This window comes from Urocitellus parryii, chromosome 2 (genome assembly GCF_045843805.1).
Source record: "Urocitellus parryii isolate mUroPar1 chromosome 2, mUroPar1.hap1, whole genome shotgun sequence".
NCBI lineage: Eukaryota > Metazoa > Chordata > Mammalia > Rodentia > Sciuridae > Urocitellus > Urocitellus parryii.
This window is the reverse complement of record NC_135532.1, coordinates 160685693-160702298: the sequence shown is the minus strand read 5'-3', so window position 1 is coordinate 160702298 and position 16606 is coordinate 160685693. Positions and strand designations below refer to the sequence as shown.

Sequence of the window (16606 nt, the reverse complement as noted above, 5' to 3'; positions counted from 1 at the left end):
GACTTCCTGACAGTTTTAACCTCCACCGAAAACGCCTCCAAGATGCGACCTTAATCCTGATGTGTAAATCTCTGATGTGAAATCAGACATCTTCTGGTTCCCTTGCCCATTTTCAACTCATAGTATTTGTTCTAGTTTTTCATGTTCCTGCTGAATGATTGAATTATCTTGACCCCCGCTTCTTCCTATGTGGAAGAATAACGTCAGCAGATTAAATCATCTAAATGGAAGAATAGGATTTAGAAGAGTAGATAATCTTTGTAGAATATTTTATAATCCAGGAATAGAAGGGAATTTTTAAATTAATATTTGAAAACCCCAAATTATACAGAAAAATACATTTGATTGTATATGAATTTAGACATTTTTAATGGCAAAAGATACATTAAGTCCAATGAGAACCTAGGAAAAAACTAGGCTTTACAGCATAGATACATTGATTCTACTCAGTTTACTCTTAGAAATAAGAAAAACAATTTCGATAAATTGACCAACAGCTATGCATAGGCAGTTTATGTAAATAAACATGTCTAATTGAAAAAAAATGTGAATTTAAAAAATAACATATCATTTTTTCCACCCCATCAGAGTGGCAGAAATTTAAAAAGGGCAACTATTTGCAAAGATGATGGAAACTATCATTTATGTATTATTGCTGGGAGAGTGAAATGCTAAAATCTTGACAAGTAATCTGGCCACATTTAATACAATTTAAAATAAGCATTATTTTCAATGCCCTTTGGCCCAGTGCCCTCCCATTTGTGAGTACCTTATTGAAAACAAGAAACACAAGTCCATTATGATGCATGCTATCTGCTATCTACTACAGCACCATTTCTTGGAGGCAGACAAGGGAAAAAAAATGAATGGACCATAGAAAAAATGTTGGATAAATTATACAAGTGTTTCTGGACTAAAACTCTTGACATCCTTCAAAGTAATTCCTGAGGGCCACAGATATCAACCAATAAGGCCTTCTCTAATATTTTTCTGCTTAAAAGTCACTTAGTTGGTGTAATGCTTTGAGGTGAAACCACTTGACTATTTTTAGTTATGAAATTTGGAGAAATGACTGGTACCAGAGCTAAAGGCAAATGTTGTATATAGTAAATCCAGCATGTCTTTGGGGTCTTAAGAACCTGTCCTGTTAGAATAGAACAAACTGGAAAAGTTGGATAAATAGAGACTGAATAGATCTCTTTCTTAAAAGGTATAATGTGGGGGTTGGAGCCGTAGCTCAGTGACAGAGTGCTTTCCTAGCATGTGTGAGGCACTGGGTTTGATCCTCAGCACCACATAAAAATAAACAAATAAAGGCATTCTGTCCTTTTACAACGGGAAAAAAAAAACAGTTGTAATATCTCCCAAATTGGAAGGACACAGAGTAAGGACTTAACTTCAGGACATACTACACAAGATGTTGAGCTATTTTGCTAGTTTTCCATTAGGCTACAAAGGGACTGAATTACAAGGTGATACCCAAGGAATGTCACTTCACCATCCCGAGTATTTTAACAACAAAACACTTCTCTTTTTTGTTTTTGGATAATTGCAAATGTTTCCAATGATTCCTCTTCCTTCTTTCCCCTTTAATTTTTCAGGTCTTTTGGTATTTTATGTGCAGCAAACTAGTGGCAACATTCATACTCCGAAAAATGCTGCACAGAAAAAGCAAACCTATTAATCATTTTCTTTGTTCATCCTAACCTAGCATTTCAGGAACATTTGTGGCTTAAGACAAGTGTAAATACTTTTCCTGACAGTGATGGACTTGATATTGACCAACTTGTTTGCATTCTGGCCATCTACTGTCAATGTTGCCTTCATTAACAACGGTGTGAAAGAACATATTGTTGAGGGCAGTTTCTCTTTCAGAAATCTGCTATCTTAATTTAGAGGGACAAATGAAGTACTCATCAAGTAAAGTCCCAAAGCTTTCCTTCACATTTGCATTTTTTTCTTGTTGGATAGAAAGATAAGTAAACAGAGTCCTGGAAATCCACAGTTATTACTGCCTTCATGCGAAAAGACAATAAGATGTCAGAGTTTTTAAGTTTCATCTCATTTTGTAAGCAATAGCAATGTGGCCAGAGATCCTTCCAATTATTAGTTTTCAAGCTAAAAATCATAATGTTAGCACACAACAATCTTTATGTGGATTCTACAATTGATTTTTGCTGATTAATCAATCTCCCATCATGTTGTAGGTAGGTAACTTCTTAATCAAAGAGGAGTTTACTTTCAAATGTGAAATCAGGTCAACATTTTAATCCAAACTCAATACATTTAACACACAAATTTAAAAGGTTTAAATCATGCAAATTGATTAGAATACCCTTACAATCCTATGGAGATAATACAGTACAGAAAAGTTTTGTCTTCATATTAACCAACAAAATCTCAACAATTGCATTTCAATCTCTTAGATCATTAATCAGTTTAAAGGTGATCTCTTTAAAATCATATTTTAAAAATATCTTCTACAATCATGATTTTTGTCCTTCATTGTTCAAGTAAAATCTTGTGTCATCCAGTTGCAAAATCTTATTATTGGCAACAGGTACATATGTATACAGACTACGTTGCAAAATAAAAAAGAAAATTGTACCCAATCAGGCCTGACGGATTTTATAGACACTTTTAAGCTAGTCATTTCCCCTTTGTAAGTTATGTCATTGTTTTCTACTTCTATTTATTTGCCATGTCTGGGAAAGAGTACATTCATACTTACAAACACACAAAACATGGAAAACTAGATTAAATGGCATCCGAAAAACCATTATAAAAGAGACTTGCCTGAAGTCATTTAATTCAACAAAAATTAATTTAACTCCAAAAAACAAAAGCTAAGTAGAAGAAATACATAATAAACTATTATAGAGAATGTTAAGTGAACTTTGCTTGCCTTTTTATAGAACTACACCATTTCTGTAAATAGGTATTTTAATTATTCTGTTCTTTGGTGAAAACAGAGCTATGAATTCAGAGTTAAGTCATGAGAGGCTGCAGTTAATAAGTATGCTCCATAACAATCCATAAAGAAAATATGTTACTGGTTGCCTTTACTCTCAGCATTGGGAATGGAGAAATCTTCAGCAAAATAAGTTCCTAACATCAAATGTTCTCTTTATTTAAAATTGTTCAATATGAGAGAATGTCTGTTGTCTACAGGGGCTTTTTTTTTTTTTTTGAAACACACAGCTATTTTTTTATTCTTTTATAATAAATGGTTTACTATATATGTTTCATAGCTTATACTGATGATGACATTGCAATGACAATTTCCACGGCACTTAATGGCATCAAAATATCATTTAAAAATATAGAGCAACACCAAGTGCAGTCACTACTTGAAACTACTACTGTTAAATAGAAGTCATGCCAAGTCTTTGGTTTTGGTGCAGTACTTAAAAATTAAGGCAAAATTCTTAAAGGACATTCTCCTCCAAGCCCTTATTTGCTTGTTTTTATAAAATGCTGTTTTTTAAAAAGTCAGTTGATTACCAATAATGTCAATGGCAATGATTTGGATGCTAAAATAATTCCATATTTCCAAGTACATATATACAGACATTTTGTAAACTGTTATTCATTTCACCAAAACCAACAATTGGTAAAAATAGTTCATATGAAATGTTCATATATGATATTTATCAAAATAGTGTTTCTCACAGGAACTTTAATTCTTTTGCTATGTATGATCAAACTTTGAATTAAGCTTCTTCTTTCTTTTTACAAAAGACTTCCCAATAAGAAAAGAGTTCTGAGCATGTACAGTTAAAGGAGGGGTGTGTCAGGTCATTCCATCTGAGATTGCATATGGCTTCATTCTTGTATGGGATTATTGCAGTCTGCCCTGAAGTGGACGATTTCTTCTATTCACTACAACAAGAAGTGAGTATATCCTTCTGCCCCGGTAACTATCACATCCATCCAGATCCTCATGGCTTCGGGTGATGGGGCCACCATATAATAGATTCTGTCATGCGTCTTGACACTAAAGGTGAGTAATGGATTAGGGCTCTAAATTCCAAAAATAAAAAGAATGTCAAACAAGCATCTTGAAGTTATAACAGTAAGTACAAAGACATGTGTGAAGGGTTCTTCCTCATTAAATGTTCCTTCTTATAGAAATTTATATTTTTAATTAACTATAACTCCCATGCCAACTCCCAATGCCTTTCTCAGGATTGACCATCTTTCTGGTCTTTTCGCACATGATATCTCACACAGAGCTAATTACTAGTGATTAGTTTATAAAGCTTGGTACCTAGCTGGTAAGAGGTACATAATAAGTGGTGGCTGGTATTCTTAGCTCTATTAAGATCTTATTAAACTACCATTCCCCTCATAACTTCTTTCCCTTTCAAAAAGAAATATCCTACTTATTTTAATGTTAATTTTCCAGCACCATTCTGATCATATCTATTTGTTATTCTGGAATAAGTAAATTGCTTAAAATCCAAAAATATCTTTTCCCAGATTAATTATGCATTTGAATTGTATCAATTTAAAAAACTGATGCTTACCTTATTAGCATTCTTAAGGTGATCATAATATACTTCTTCAATGGCTTGAAAGTATATTACTCCTTTTAATTTAGCTTCATGCTTATCTGCAAAGACAGATTGAAGATCACCACTGATGGGCAGGAAAAATGGTAAACTCATAATTATCACCACTAACATATTTACCTACCATTTGAATTATCTAAGATTTATTAAGATAACCTGGGCTAGTGCATTGGCCTGTTATTTATGAAGGAATAATAATAATAATAACTGTCACCACCAAAACCCATGAAATTCCCAGTTCCAAGCCAAAGAAGCTCAATGACTTGGTTCAAGGCTCTTCAGCAAATTAGCAGTCAAAACAACAAGAACTACTGACTATTAGGTGAGCACACAAAGTAGAAACATTATTGAAACCCATACAAAATTTTTCCCACATTCTCCAACATCTTCATAATGGAAATATTAACATGCAGATTGGTTATAGTGAAATTTTTGAGTGTTTTTATTTATAATTTAAGTAATATTCTACTTATATCTTTATCAACTTGTCCAACATGTTTCATTTTTTTCTTATTTTGAACAGTTTCTCATCAATAATTTATTATCCTTTCAATGCAACATTTTTAACTTGTTTCCAAAGATTTTTTTTTAGATTTAATCATAAAAACAAACTACAAAACAACAAAAGGCTCCAATGAACAGCACCACTCTGTGATTTATTAAGTTCTTGAAATATTTTATAATTTGAACTCTACAAAGATCACAATGCATGTGAGCCTATTAAAGAATTTTAAAAGCATGGGTCAGGAGGCAAGGAAAGAGACTGTCACACCCAGTTGGTGGAAATACAATTGAGGCAGTCCCTTTTGGATGGCAATTGGTAGACAAACACAATTAAAAATGCAAAAACCCTCTTACTCACTAATTCTACCTTAAAACTTTATTGTGTAACATCTACTTTGTTATGGCACACTGGCTACAGGACATCTGCTTGAGATTTAATAAGGTACTGATTTAATTATAGGCCAGCCACACAATGGACTCTATTCGGTCACTAAAACCACTGCAGCCTTTGTGTATACGGACAGGAAAGCACTCTTGACATACTTTTATGTGAAATAGGGCATGAACAAAGTGAATAATTTGTTACCAAAAGGCACAGAAGAAAAAAGAATATATACATATAACAAAGCATATAAAAAACAAGGACAGGGGCTAGGGTTGTTGCTCAGTGGTAGAGTGCTTCTCTAGCAGGTATGAGGCACAGGGTACAATCTTCAGCACCACATCAAAAACAAATAAATCAGGCATTGTGTCCATATACAGCTAAAAATATGTTTTAAAAAACAAAGACAGAAGGTCAGGACACCTCTGATGGAAAAGAGTTTTTCTTTCATTATATAGATTTTATTTTATTTTGAATTTTTTTTACTAGATAAGTGCATCTTTTCCCCAATAATAATAAAAAAGAAACAACAACAACAACAAAAAACTCATCTTAAAAAATAGTGACTCAGAGAAATTCCCCAGAAAATAAACTTAATATATTTAATTACATTTAACCCAGAACTATTTGATAATGGACTATATCTTTGTGTTTTGCTCTTCCTTGGGAAATACTGTTTTTATTAATACCCATGTTCAGTGGGTTTCAATCAGTTTGAATGAAAGAGAAGGTCAATGTGTCCCTCAAACATTTACCACGGAAAGGCTCCTGCAACAATCCATGGGAATACAGTGATACCTTATTTTCTCAAAACAGATACAAAATACAATCTGGAGATAAAAGTACATCTTGTCAGTGTTTCAAGCAGACAGCAAACTAAGGAATGAAACTTCTGTTTGTAGGGCACTTCCTCTGTGGGAAAGCCCTCTGCAGAACAGAAGCCTCTCAACCACATGGAGGGGCAAGAAGATCAATGGTGCTACTGTACATGGACCAGCAAATGCTGTTATTCTTTCTCTCTCAACAGCACTATTCCCTCAATTTTCAGACATTTGTTTTCTGTGCTTCAGCTTTCTTTCTAGACACTCTGTTTTAAGGTACAGGAGGCCAAGGACAAAGGCAGGATCATGAATAATGGAGAGAGCTGGGACTTCAGCCTTCAGCACTCACACTTGCAGCTTCTTCAGGCATGCAAGGGTCACGCGGGGACAAGCTGAAGGGCACTGCTCCTGTGGGGTCAGGTCCAGCCTGAGCAGCCATGTGGGGGACTAGATAAGGACTGCTCTAAGCCTATGCTTGTTGGTGTTTGAATGTGGTATGAATGTGGTATGAATGTGGTATGAATGTGGTATGAATGTGGTATGAATGTGGTATGAATGTGGTATGAATGTGGTTGGGAGTGGACAAAGCTGATGGTGATGGCTATGAACAGAGCCTACTGGGAAGCATTTGTCCCACTAGGTCTCACTGATCATTTACATCTTATGTAAGTATTAGAAAGCTGATGAAACGGAATTTTATCTGTTTGATGTATTAGCATTCTGAGTAGTCTTTCATATACCAGAAAGCTTTGGATATTTTTTAAAAAACTGAAAAACAATCACCAAAAGTTTTGATTTGGAAAGTTGCCTTTACATGGATTAGAAGGATACAAGTTTGAGAAGCTGGCCTGGGGACCGAGCCAGTCACCTGGCTGCTGAATGAAAAAATGAAATAAAGTTGACAAAGAAGAGAAGTATGGGAGATGGAAATGTCTTTGAAGTTCTTTTAAAGTTTTATTTTTGGAAAATTCTGGGTGAGGTTGTCTAGCATGCTGCAAAATTTTGTTTGTGCATTTTTGCCAACAAGAGGTGGGATTTCTTACTAAATAGGCATCTTTACTACTGCACTAACTGAGGATAGCTGCTCTGGATTTTTATAAAACCCAAGGTCAGAAAGCCCTGGGGAGGCAAAGCAGGCACCTCCCAGGGACAGGCCATGTTCTTCAACCACTGACTTCTGAAATAGCTGGACCCCACCCAAGGAAGTCCCTTACTGAAAGGCATGCACTCCTGCCCATTTTCACCCCAATTCTAGGGCTCTCTAAGCCAGTGTGTCCTTCACTGAATTGAAGGGTGGTGGTTTTTCACACTCCTCCTTACATACAGTAACCTGCACTCACTGGTTGGCTTAGATGGCTGAACTGTTGTTTTACATTTTTTTCTTTTTTCTCCCCCACTACCTTTTTTTTTTTTTTTTTTTTTTTTTTTTTTTTTTTTTTTTTGGAGACAGGACCTTGCTAAGTTGCTGAGGCTGGCCTCAAACTTATGATCCTCCTCCCTCAGCTTTCCAACCTGCTGGGATCATAGGTATGCACCTTGGCACCTGGAAGTTTTACATTTATTACACTAACACAATTTACAACAACTCATAGAGATGCTCATGACTGCTGATACTGTCACTCCAAAGCATAATATCTGGTAAGATACCTGTCCTCCTCAGGTATCTGGAGGAAAGATATGGAAAGCAGCTGGAAAGAGAGTACAGCTAGACTTTTGCTAATAATTGTACATACTTCACATATGATCTAAGAGTAAATAAGAGGCCAGTTATATTAATAAGTATATAAGTAGGCCAGTAATACTAATATTTTTGTATTTATATAAGATTCAGTAGGGTACATCTCTTATAATCCAGCAAGTGAGAGTCCAAAAATGCTTTATGGATTTACTTATTCACTAGTTCACAGAGGAGCTTTACTCTCTGTACTTAAAAGATCATATTAGTTTGTAAACATTAGCTGAATGACTGTCAGCTAGGGCTGCTTAATTGTATGTGTTAAATAAGATAAATGGCAATCAATCAATCAATAAATAAATAAATAAGAAGAAACTTATTTTCTGGCCTTGTGGTTCAAAGGCCAATATTTAATGTTAAAAGCATAAATTCCACTTAATATGTGTTTGGTTTGCAGTTTATTGCAGAACTGGAATGGACTGATTCACACTTTATTAATAATATTTTTATTTGAGAAAAGGAAATTCATACCACATTGAATTATACAATCTAAATATAAAATACGGTACATCCTCCAAGCTAATGTTTCCATTACTCTTATTACTTACCAACCTGTTTATACTGACTCTCAATTGCCTTTCCTCTTTAACAGAATATAGAATATTTTCTATATTTTTTGAATATATCACTTCAAGTTTTTTTATCACCCACCTGCATAATAAGAAAATGTTCTCTTATTTCGATCAAAAACAAACCAACGTTTTTTCCAAGTTTTAATTTTTCCACCCATTTTGATGAGGAATCCTCGACAGGTCTTCTCTGTGATGGATACGTGATAACAGGTGTCAATATTGTGGCCAGCAGTTTCTACGTGGCTTCGCAAATCAAAGTCTTCCTTCCGGACAGGTAGATAACGTGTCAAGGGACGAGCCTGAAAAACAATGAAACTCATTCCAAATAAGGCTAAGTATTTTTTTTTTCATTAGGTTATAGATGTTTAGAAGCAGAAACTAAGTAAAAGTCTAAGCTTTAAAGTGCCCATATCATTATGAGAGCTTAGGATAAAATGCTTATCATTTGGAGACTGAGTAGTGGATATTATTTTGAGCACTATGGAAAGGGTAGGTAAACTCAGACCAATAAATCCTACTCCTTGAGGTGGGCAGATGGGAGAATGAAAAACTGTCATTTATTTTAGCTTAAAAGAGGTACTTAGCTCCTAACAAACACAGGGAAATGAAGCATAAAGCTATTTGGGTTGTTTCCTGCAAATGAAGATTCCTCCATGGGAAGATTTCCATTCTCCCTGGCACAACCTAAACAATAGTTCTCCTTAAGTAATTCCAGTCATGGCATGACTGGTTGAACACTATTTAATAAGTACAACCCCCAGAGATCTTCCTAAATTATAAATGTCAGCTTATCTACACTTGGAAAGAAATTGAAGGAAAAAAATGTATGTTTTGAAAATGAAGCTAAAATAATGTTAGAAGTCAAATCAAAGCTGGACCTAACATAAGTTATTCAGAACTAGAGGTCAAAGGGAGGTATTAGATGTTTTTCATTTCACTAATAGTGCAAAGGCTTATCTAACCAAGAAAGATAACCTAATATAACCATGGGTAATATTTATGAAATGGTGTTCTATTTTATCCTGTTAAATAACTCTACCCCTTGGCCCTGGGGAGATGATGTAATCATATACTTGGAGGCAAAAACTTATAATCTGGATTAAAGTAGAATTGTGATTATTGGTTTGGCACTGGATACTAAATAGGCATGGATGACCTTCACTGCAAAACAGAATTTGGTAGGGAAAAGTGAAATAAACAAGTTTTACTTTGTATTTTTCTTCTGTATTTTGCCTTTGATTCTGTGGTTCTTGACTGTGGTTGTGTGTCACAACTTACTGAGCCCTTGGAACACACAAAGCTTTAAAGAGTCTTTAACTGCAGTACTATCAAATTGCAAGTAACTAGCAAGAATAAGGGAAACGATGTTTTTTGTCTTTGAATTTTGTATTGACATTGTATTTGTTTTCAGAGGCTAATGCAGTGGCATTTTTCAAAGTGGATCAAAAAATATTCTTTTAAGTGTACTCTGGAGAATGGGTGGAAGAAAATATCCTCTCCCATCAACATGTTCCATGGAAGTAAAATGTCATTTGATTGGTAGTTACCTAGAGGTTTTGAAATAAAATATTTTTGCCCACTCACAGATACCTTTCATCTGTTTTTGCTCTTCAGCCTTCAAGAGCGGTGAAGAAAGGGGCACCCCACACAGGATGGCTGTCTTCTACGAAATGACCACCAGGGGGCAACCCATGCTTATTCATTTAGATTTACCGACTAACCTGTGCCCTTTGTTTCTCCCTTATTTTCACTTCCTTCTCTATTAACTTCTGCCTCTGGCTAGTTTCTTCCTGCAATCGTTTTTCTAGGAGTTCTCGGCGTCGTTTTTCTTCTTCCAGAGCTCGTTTTTTGGCTTCCATTTCCCGTTCCTAAATATCATGATGCAGAACAATGATTATTTTAAGACATCCTGGTTATACCTGGATGGTTACAACCAATACCTAAACAAAATTCTATCAGATAATTTTTGGTTTGCATTTTATTCTCTTAAAATATATAACCCAGGTTAACACAACCCATACTCACTTCAGGCATAGCTTCCAAACTCATACACAGAAATGCAATCATTAAATTTAATTAACACATCTTGATCTTAGGTGAAAATCCAGCTTGTGACTATATGGAGTTATTGTGTATCCATGACATAGCTCTACCATCTTTAATAAAAAGTCTCACAAAATGTCCCCCAACTCTAGTCGTGGGGTTTAGCCTTTCTTTGGAGGGCCGTATTCTAATTGAAGGTCATGGGTCTTTCAATTCCTCTTGTTACTCCATAGCTTCCTGGCTGAAGGTCACAAAGGAAGCACATAGGGAAGTTAAAAAGGAAAGGAGGTGCCCTCTGGGCAGGATGCAGAGGCATTTAGGGGGATTCCTAAGGAAGTTTGGGTTCTGACTTGAAATATAATCATAATGCCTTGGGATTTTTAATATTACAGCCATGTAGTTAGCACAAGCTGGGAAGGAAGGGAGAATGCATAAAGACAGACATTCTTCTCTGTTCCTTGGCAAAGTCATCAAGTGTCCATCAAAGGAAAACACACTACAAAGCTCCATTTCAGTTTATATCAGCACTATATGTACTTCAAGTTATGGGAATTGCAGTACAGGAAGAGTCTTAGAAACCAACCCTCTAACACTTTTACATTTCAGATAAGAAAGGAGACTGAGAAGACTGAGTGACTTTTCAAACATCACGGCATTTATTAAGGCTCTTCAAGGAGGAGTACTTCCTGATATGGAATACAGGGTTCCCTGCACCAATTACCACATCGCTGACCTCTGGCACTTAGGTATTATACTTACCCTGGATTCAAGCAGCCGTGTCTTTTCGGCATGAGCCTGTTTCAACAGCCTCTCCATTTCTTCTATTCTAGCAATATTTGAAGTACTGGCACTGAAACAAACACAGAAGCCTTTTAAGAATATTGGTTCTGACTGACATGTCTCTCTGACAGACAGACAACATTCATACATACACACACACACACACACACACACACACACAGTCAAGGGATGTGCATGACAAAACCCGATCGATCATACACAACTTAAAGGATGTTCCTTACGAGTCATTTTTCTGAAGAGGCAAATCAATTCAACTTTGAAAATTGTAGGTGACACTGACTTATCTCAGTTTAGGGGATAAAACTAGGCAAGCAAAATAATTCCAATGTAAACTGCTTTGCTCATAAATAAATAAACCAAAGCCAAATCTTGCCAGGTGTGACTTCAAAACATATCCTTCAAAGTCTAAAACTGATAGCCTGTGGTAGGCCCTCCCACTGGTTTAATGTTCAGATGTCCACCTAATAAGACTGTCACCAAAGTTCTACACAAATGACACCTAACGCTTGAAGTCACTTTATTCAGTTGCAGAATATGTGTCCCCAGCTGCTGTTTGTTGTGTCTTTCTACTACTGGACATTTCACTTCGTAAATGATGATGCAAATTAAAATATGACATCCATCGATGCAGCAGCTGGGTGGCAGCCAGTTTCACGAACACTAACCTACCCAGGGTGTGAATGAAGAAACCCACAAAGGGATTCAGGAGCTTCGAAAGAAATACATCTTGGAAGAGACGTCACATGAACAAGGAAAGGAAAACATTAAAGAGGGAATGACACACGAAGAGCTCAGGGAACTCAAAGAGAAGGAAATAATTGGAAATGTTTAACCCGAGACACAACATTTTATTTTCACTTGTTTACATTTTTCTTAATTTTTCTGGGAAGGATGAACATGGTCTGGGTCACAGCCTCTTTACCCTGGTTCTGTACCCTGGGGAGCCATTGCTGTTCTTGTGCCTATGTACCTTGAAGTCATTAAGGGCCTGTCATCTTCCTTGTCTCTCTTGGGCACAGACAGGCTTTCATGTTTGTGTCTTCATAGCACAGAGCCTGGTATGAGCCAGGATCAATGATTGCCAGGATCAATCATTCCACAGTAGCATTACAGAAAGAGTTAAGGGACAGTGCACATTCGCGCAATAATGAATTTATAACAATGCATGTTAAAAATGAATAAGCTGAGCCCTCTTGGTCATAGATGATTGTTAGTATAATATCCCTAAGTTATATTTTTGATCAAACCAAACTTAGGATGACTCAAATCCAGGGCTAAGAGTTCTTTTGAGGAGATAAATGACCACAGTATCACAGGGCAATGGCTTCTCTTAAAGTCAGTATCGTCAGCTCCATTAAAAAACACACTCTTGGAAGAGAGAGAGCAACTGGATTCTCTCAGGCTTAACAACAAGGCTGGCTTCTTAGAGTGACTTTGGCCCAATTGTTTAGGCAGGTGTTTTCTCCTGAGAAAGAGAATCCAGTAATTTCTTCTTTTTGTCATTAGCTATTGGGAGAGGTACAAAAGAGTAAGTTTTGTTCTTTTCAGCTAGTAAGAATTTAAGGAAAAAAAATCTTTAATGCTTGTGCAGGATTTCTTATTTTTTCCTTCTTTGACAATATCTGATTCATAGACGAAAAAGGGACAATTTCATTGGCCCAACTGAGAAAGCTGAAGATATATAGTGGTAGGCCATGTAATGGCACAAAATTATACTTATATTCTATAGAACTAATTGGGACATCAGATATGTATGTTTTGTGTCTCCAATTAATTTGGAAATTATTTGAGTTTTATTAACTCTCAGTTTTAAAAACTCACCAATTAAAAAAAACCTCACCAATAGACTACCCTTATTTGTTCCAGTTTTATACAATCTATACTATTTATATTTCATTGTCTACCATTTTGTTTTCTTGTTTCATTTCTCTCAACTTTATTGTATTTATATATGTATATCTTATTTATTGTATATATACATAGTATATATATACTCATAAATAATTGACAATGGTATAGATTTGTGGTATAGAACATATTTCGATATATGTATACATTGTGAAATGATTATCATGACCAACAACATACCCATCACTTCACGTAGTTTCCGTGTGTGTGTGTGTGTGTGTGTGTGTGTGAAGATGCACTGTCCCTTAATTCTTTCTATGATGCTACTGTGGAATGATTGATCCTGGAAAATACTTGTGCCTGGCCATGATAATTGTCCACATTTGCTTCACACAGTACTGCCCCAGTTGTACTATCACAGGTAGCCAGTCCTCATGGTCAGAAATTACTAGTACTGTTTATAATGTTCCAAATGTCCAAAAATTGAGGACAAAGTAAAAGATTCCTATGAAAGATTAAAAGTAAAAGGAAGAGAGAGGAGAATTGGTATTTCTCGTTTGTGTCATCATCTGCCTTAAAATATTCATGTTTCAGTAAAATTAGCTTTTATCCTTTAGTATGATAGAAAATAATATAAGTACCAAGAAAGTAATAGGAATTAATATTTGGAATGAGTGTCATGACAAAACAATCTCAATAGGGAAGTTCTTGAAGACTGACATGTAGAATAATAAAAGACAAAAAAATTGCTGTGTTGAAGATTTTTTTAAAATTATGCATTAAAATATCCCCAAATTATAAGTCTATTAAAGAGGTAATTCCATGCTGAAATTCTAGTAACATAAACTTGGTCTTGTGGTTTATTATGTCACAAAAAGCTTTTCATAGAGTTATAGAATTACTCAGTTGTGGATAATTTACCTCCACTTTTTGTTGAGACATCATTTTTGTGACTACCAGAATGTTCCATGAGCTGAACATTGTTTTTGCTTTTTCAGCACCACTACTTACATTGTCAACAAACACAAGGCTCAGAAAATAGGTCTTGGGTCTTAGAAAGCTAGCAATTGATAGTCAATTCTGCACAAATCCTTATTTTGCTAATATTATTGAACTATCTTCTAGAACAATCTTCTGAAAGCCACCTGCAATGACACCTGTTATTGCTGTTGCCTTGGTTATCTTCCTAAAGCCCTGACTCTGTGCTTGTACTTTCAGAAAATGTTAACAACCAGTATGGACAAAGGCTCAGAGATCTGAGAGTTTCTTCCCTCACAGCCAATAGTCTTCTGTGATGGGTGTCAGAAGAGAATGGAGGGAAGGCAGGGCTGGATTCAAGATGCCAGGACCTGCATCTGACTTTACTCAGGAGGTAGCTGGGTATTGCTAAAGCTTCAGAAGAGGAGAAACCCTGTGACCAGCTTATATTTATGTGTACCTTTGGTTCCAATTTTATAATACTACTTTTGCTTTCCTCCAAAGTATGAACACAAATGTGAATAGTTAAATTCTCACCAAATTTTAGTGTCCAGAACAGCGAGGCTTTCCTTCTAACAAAACTTAAGGATAAAAGACCTCTAAAGCTCTGACTCTATTGTTGGAATTTCTTTCTTTATTTGTTCAAAAGCTGTGAAAATGAACTTGGAGTCCATCAACAGAGGGAACTTGATTTTGAAGCATAGTACAAAGGTGAACTCAAACGTAAATAAAGTAGGAAAATGGACTACATAATGTCTGACTGGCTAAGTCACACAAGGTTCAAAGGTCACCCTGACCCCCAACTCTCTTCTGCATTTGATTTTGTACATATACAATGTCCCAAACTGATGATTTTAGGCTTGAAAACAGAAGGTGCTTTTCCAAACCAAAAATCTTACCCATAAAGAAATCTTACCTAGAGATATTGTCGGGTGAGCAGGCAGAGATGCTGGTCTCCATGCTGTCAGAGCTGTCCAGGCTCAAAGTGTCAAAGGCCTGGTCCTTGTAGCTGTGGTCTGGATAATGGAAACTATTCAAGTACACATTTGACTCAGATGCTGTGCGGTTGTAAAATTCGGATTTCTGCCTTTGTCCTTCACTCATCTGCTGGTGATTATAACCTAAGGGAAAATCCATGAATATGTAAATAGGCCTCATTTATCAGTCTTAGAATCTCATAAATCTAGAGGCTCAAGACAGCAACCAAAAACATCTGCATACAAAGTTTGAGCCCTGTTCGAATTTGTTTTGAAGCCAAGAAGATCAAAGAAACAACATCATGCTCAGTGCAAGCAAGAATTTCAAAGAAGTGGTCTTGTGAGTGACTTTGTCAGTGGGGATCACTTGGCACTTTCCTATCTCATTCCTACGATTCAGTGCAACTGAGAATAACATATCAGTACACACACAACTACAAAGAAACAGAAAACCAGAAATGCAATTAAAGACCTTGAATCCTCTAGAAATAGTTGTTTAAGTGAAGGCAAAGTGATGCCAAGTGACAAGCAACACCAGGGTTATGGGGCACTTGCTTCTTCAATGGCATTCACATTTCAGGGCACTCAGGTCATAAAACAGTAGGTGGATTGTTCAGGTGTAGGCTTTGAGAAACTCACATTTCATGCCAGGTCTAATGTTTTTAATCTGGTTAAGATCCAAACTGTGTACTTTTCTCATTCATATTTTCTCTCTGTATCTGCCTCTTGTCTGCCAACTCATTCAAATGGTTGGACTCCTCCTAAATACATTTATATATCGAACATTCTTCTTTTCTAAGCTTAACAATCAGCCTTTAACTAACTAGTGATAACCACTTGAAAGATGAAGGCATAAATAGGATCAAAAACACCATAAATAGAAGGCATTTTCTTTACCCTGATACTCAAACATGTGGCATATTAGGTTATTGGTTTTATCTTGTGTTATTGCTTTGGCTTTCTCACCAGTAGGTAATTTCAGGCATTATAAATCAAACCATCATCTTTTCAATGTTCTAGAATACATTCAGTAAGTAGGGATCATGATGATGAACACATCTCTAAATTCATCAAAAGGTTTTTCTCTGCAGTTTGAAATCTCTCTCTCCTTGGTTAAAGAAATGACTATGTGAATATCTCCCCTTGTTCAGGGAGTTAATGCCAATTAAGAGTTTACAATTGGACTATTCAAATTTGACTCTTGTGCTCTATTTACCTTTCAATGAGACTTTAATCAGTGATATATGGTGAAAAGTAGGCAAAATGACAAAAAAAAAAAAAAAGAGGAGGGGGGATAATTCCAACAGTTTCCTTGGCAGTTGATTAAACATTTCCATTTAGAAACAGAAGCCACATCCATGATGTTTTAAC

The 16606-nt window shown here is 35.8% G+C and overlaps 1 protein-coding gene across 1 annotated transcript in view; it reads right to left on the bottom strand.

Annotated features, from left to right (window-relative positions):
* Nucleotides 1-2248: 2248 nt before the first annotated feature.
* The window catches only part of Phldb2 (pleckstrin homology like domain family B member 2), a 95356-nt gene continuing 80998 nt past the window's right edge, over nt 2249-16606 (bottom strand). Inside the window, exons 17-22 of the mRNA XM_077795339.1 lie at nt 15175-15379; nt 11391-11481; nt 10310-10456; nt 8668-8887; nt 4530-4615; nt 2249-4023 (exon numbers count right to left, since the gene is read on the bottom strand). Coding sequence (XP_077651465.1) covers nt 3883-4023; nt 4530-4615; nt 8668-8887; nt 10310-10456; nt 11391-11481; nt 15175-15379 — 890 coding nt within the window. The 3' untranslated portion in view covers nt 2249-3882. The remainder of the gene's footprint in view (nt 4024-4529; nt 4616-8667; nt 8888-10309; nt 10457-11390; nt 11482-15174; nt 15380-16606) is intronic.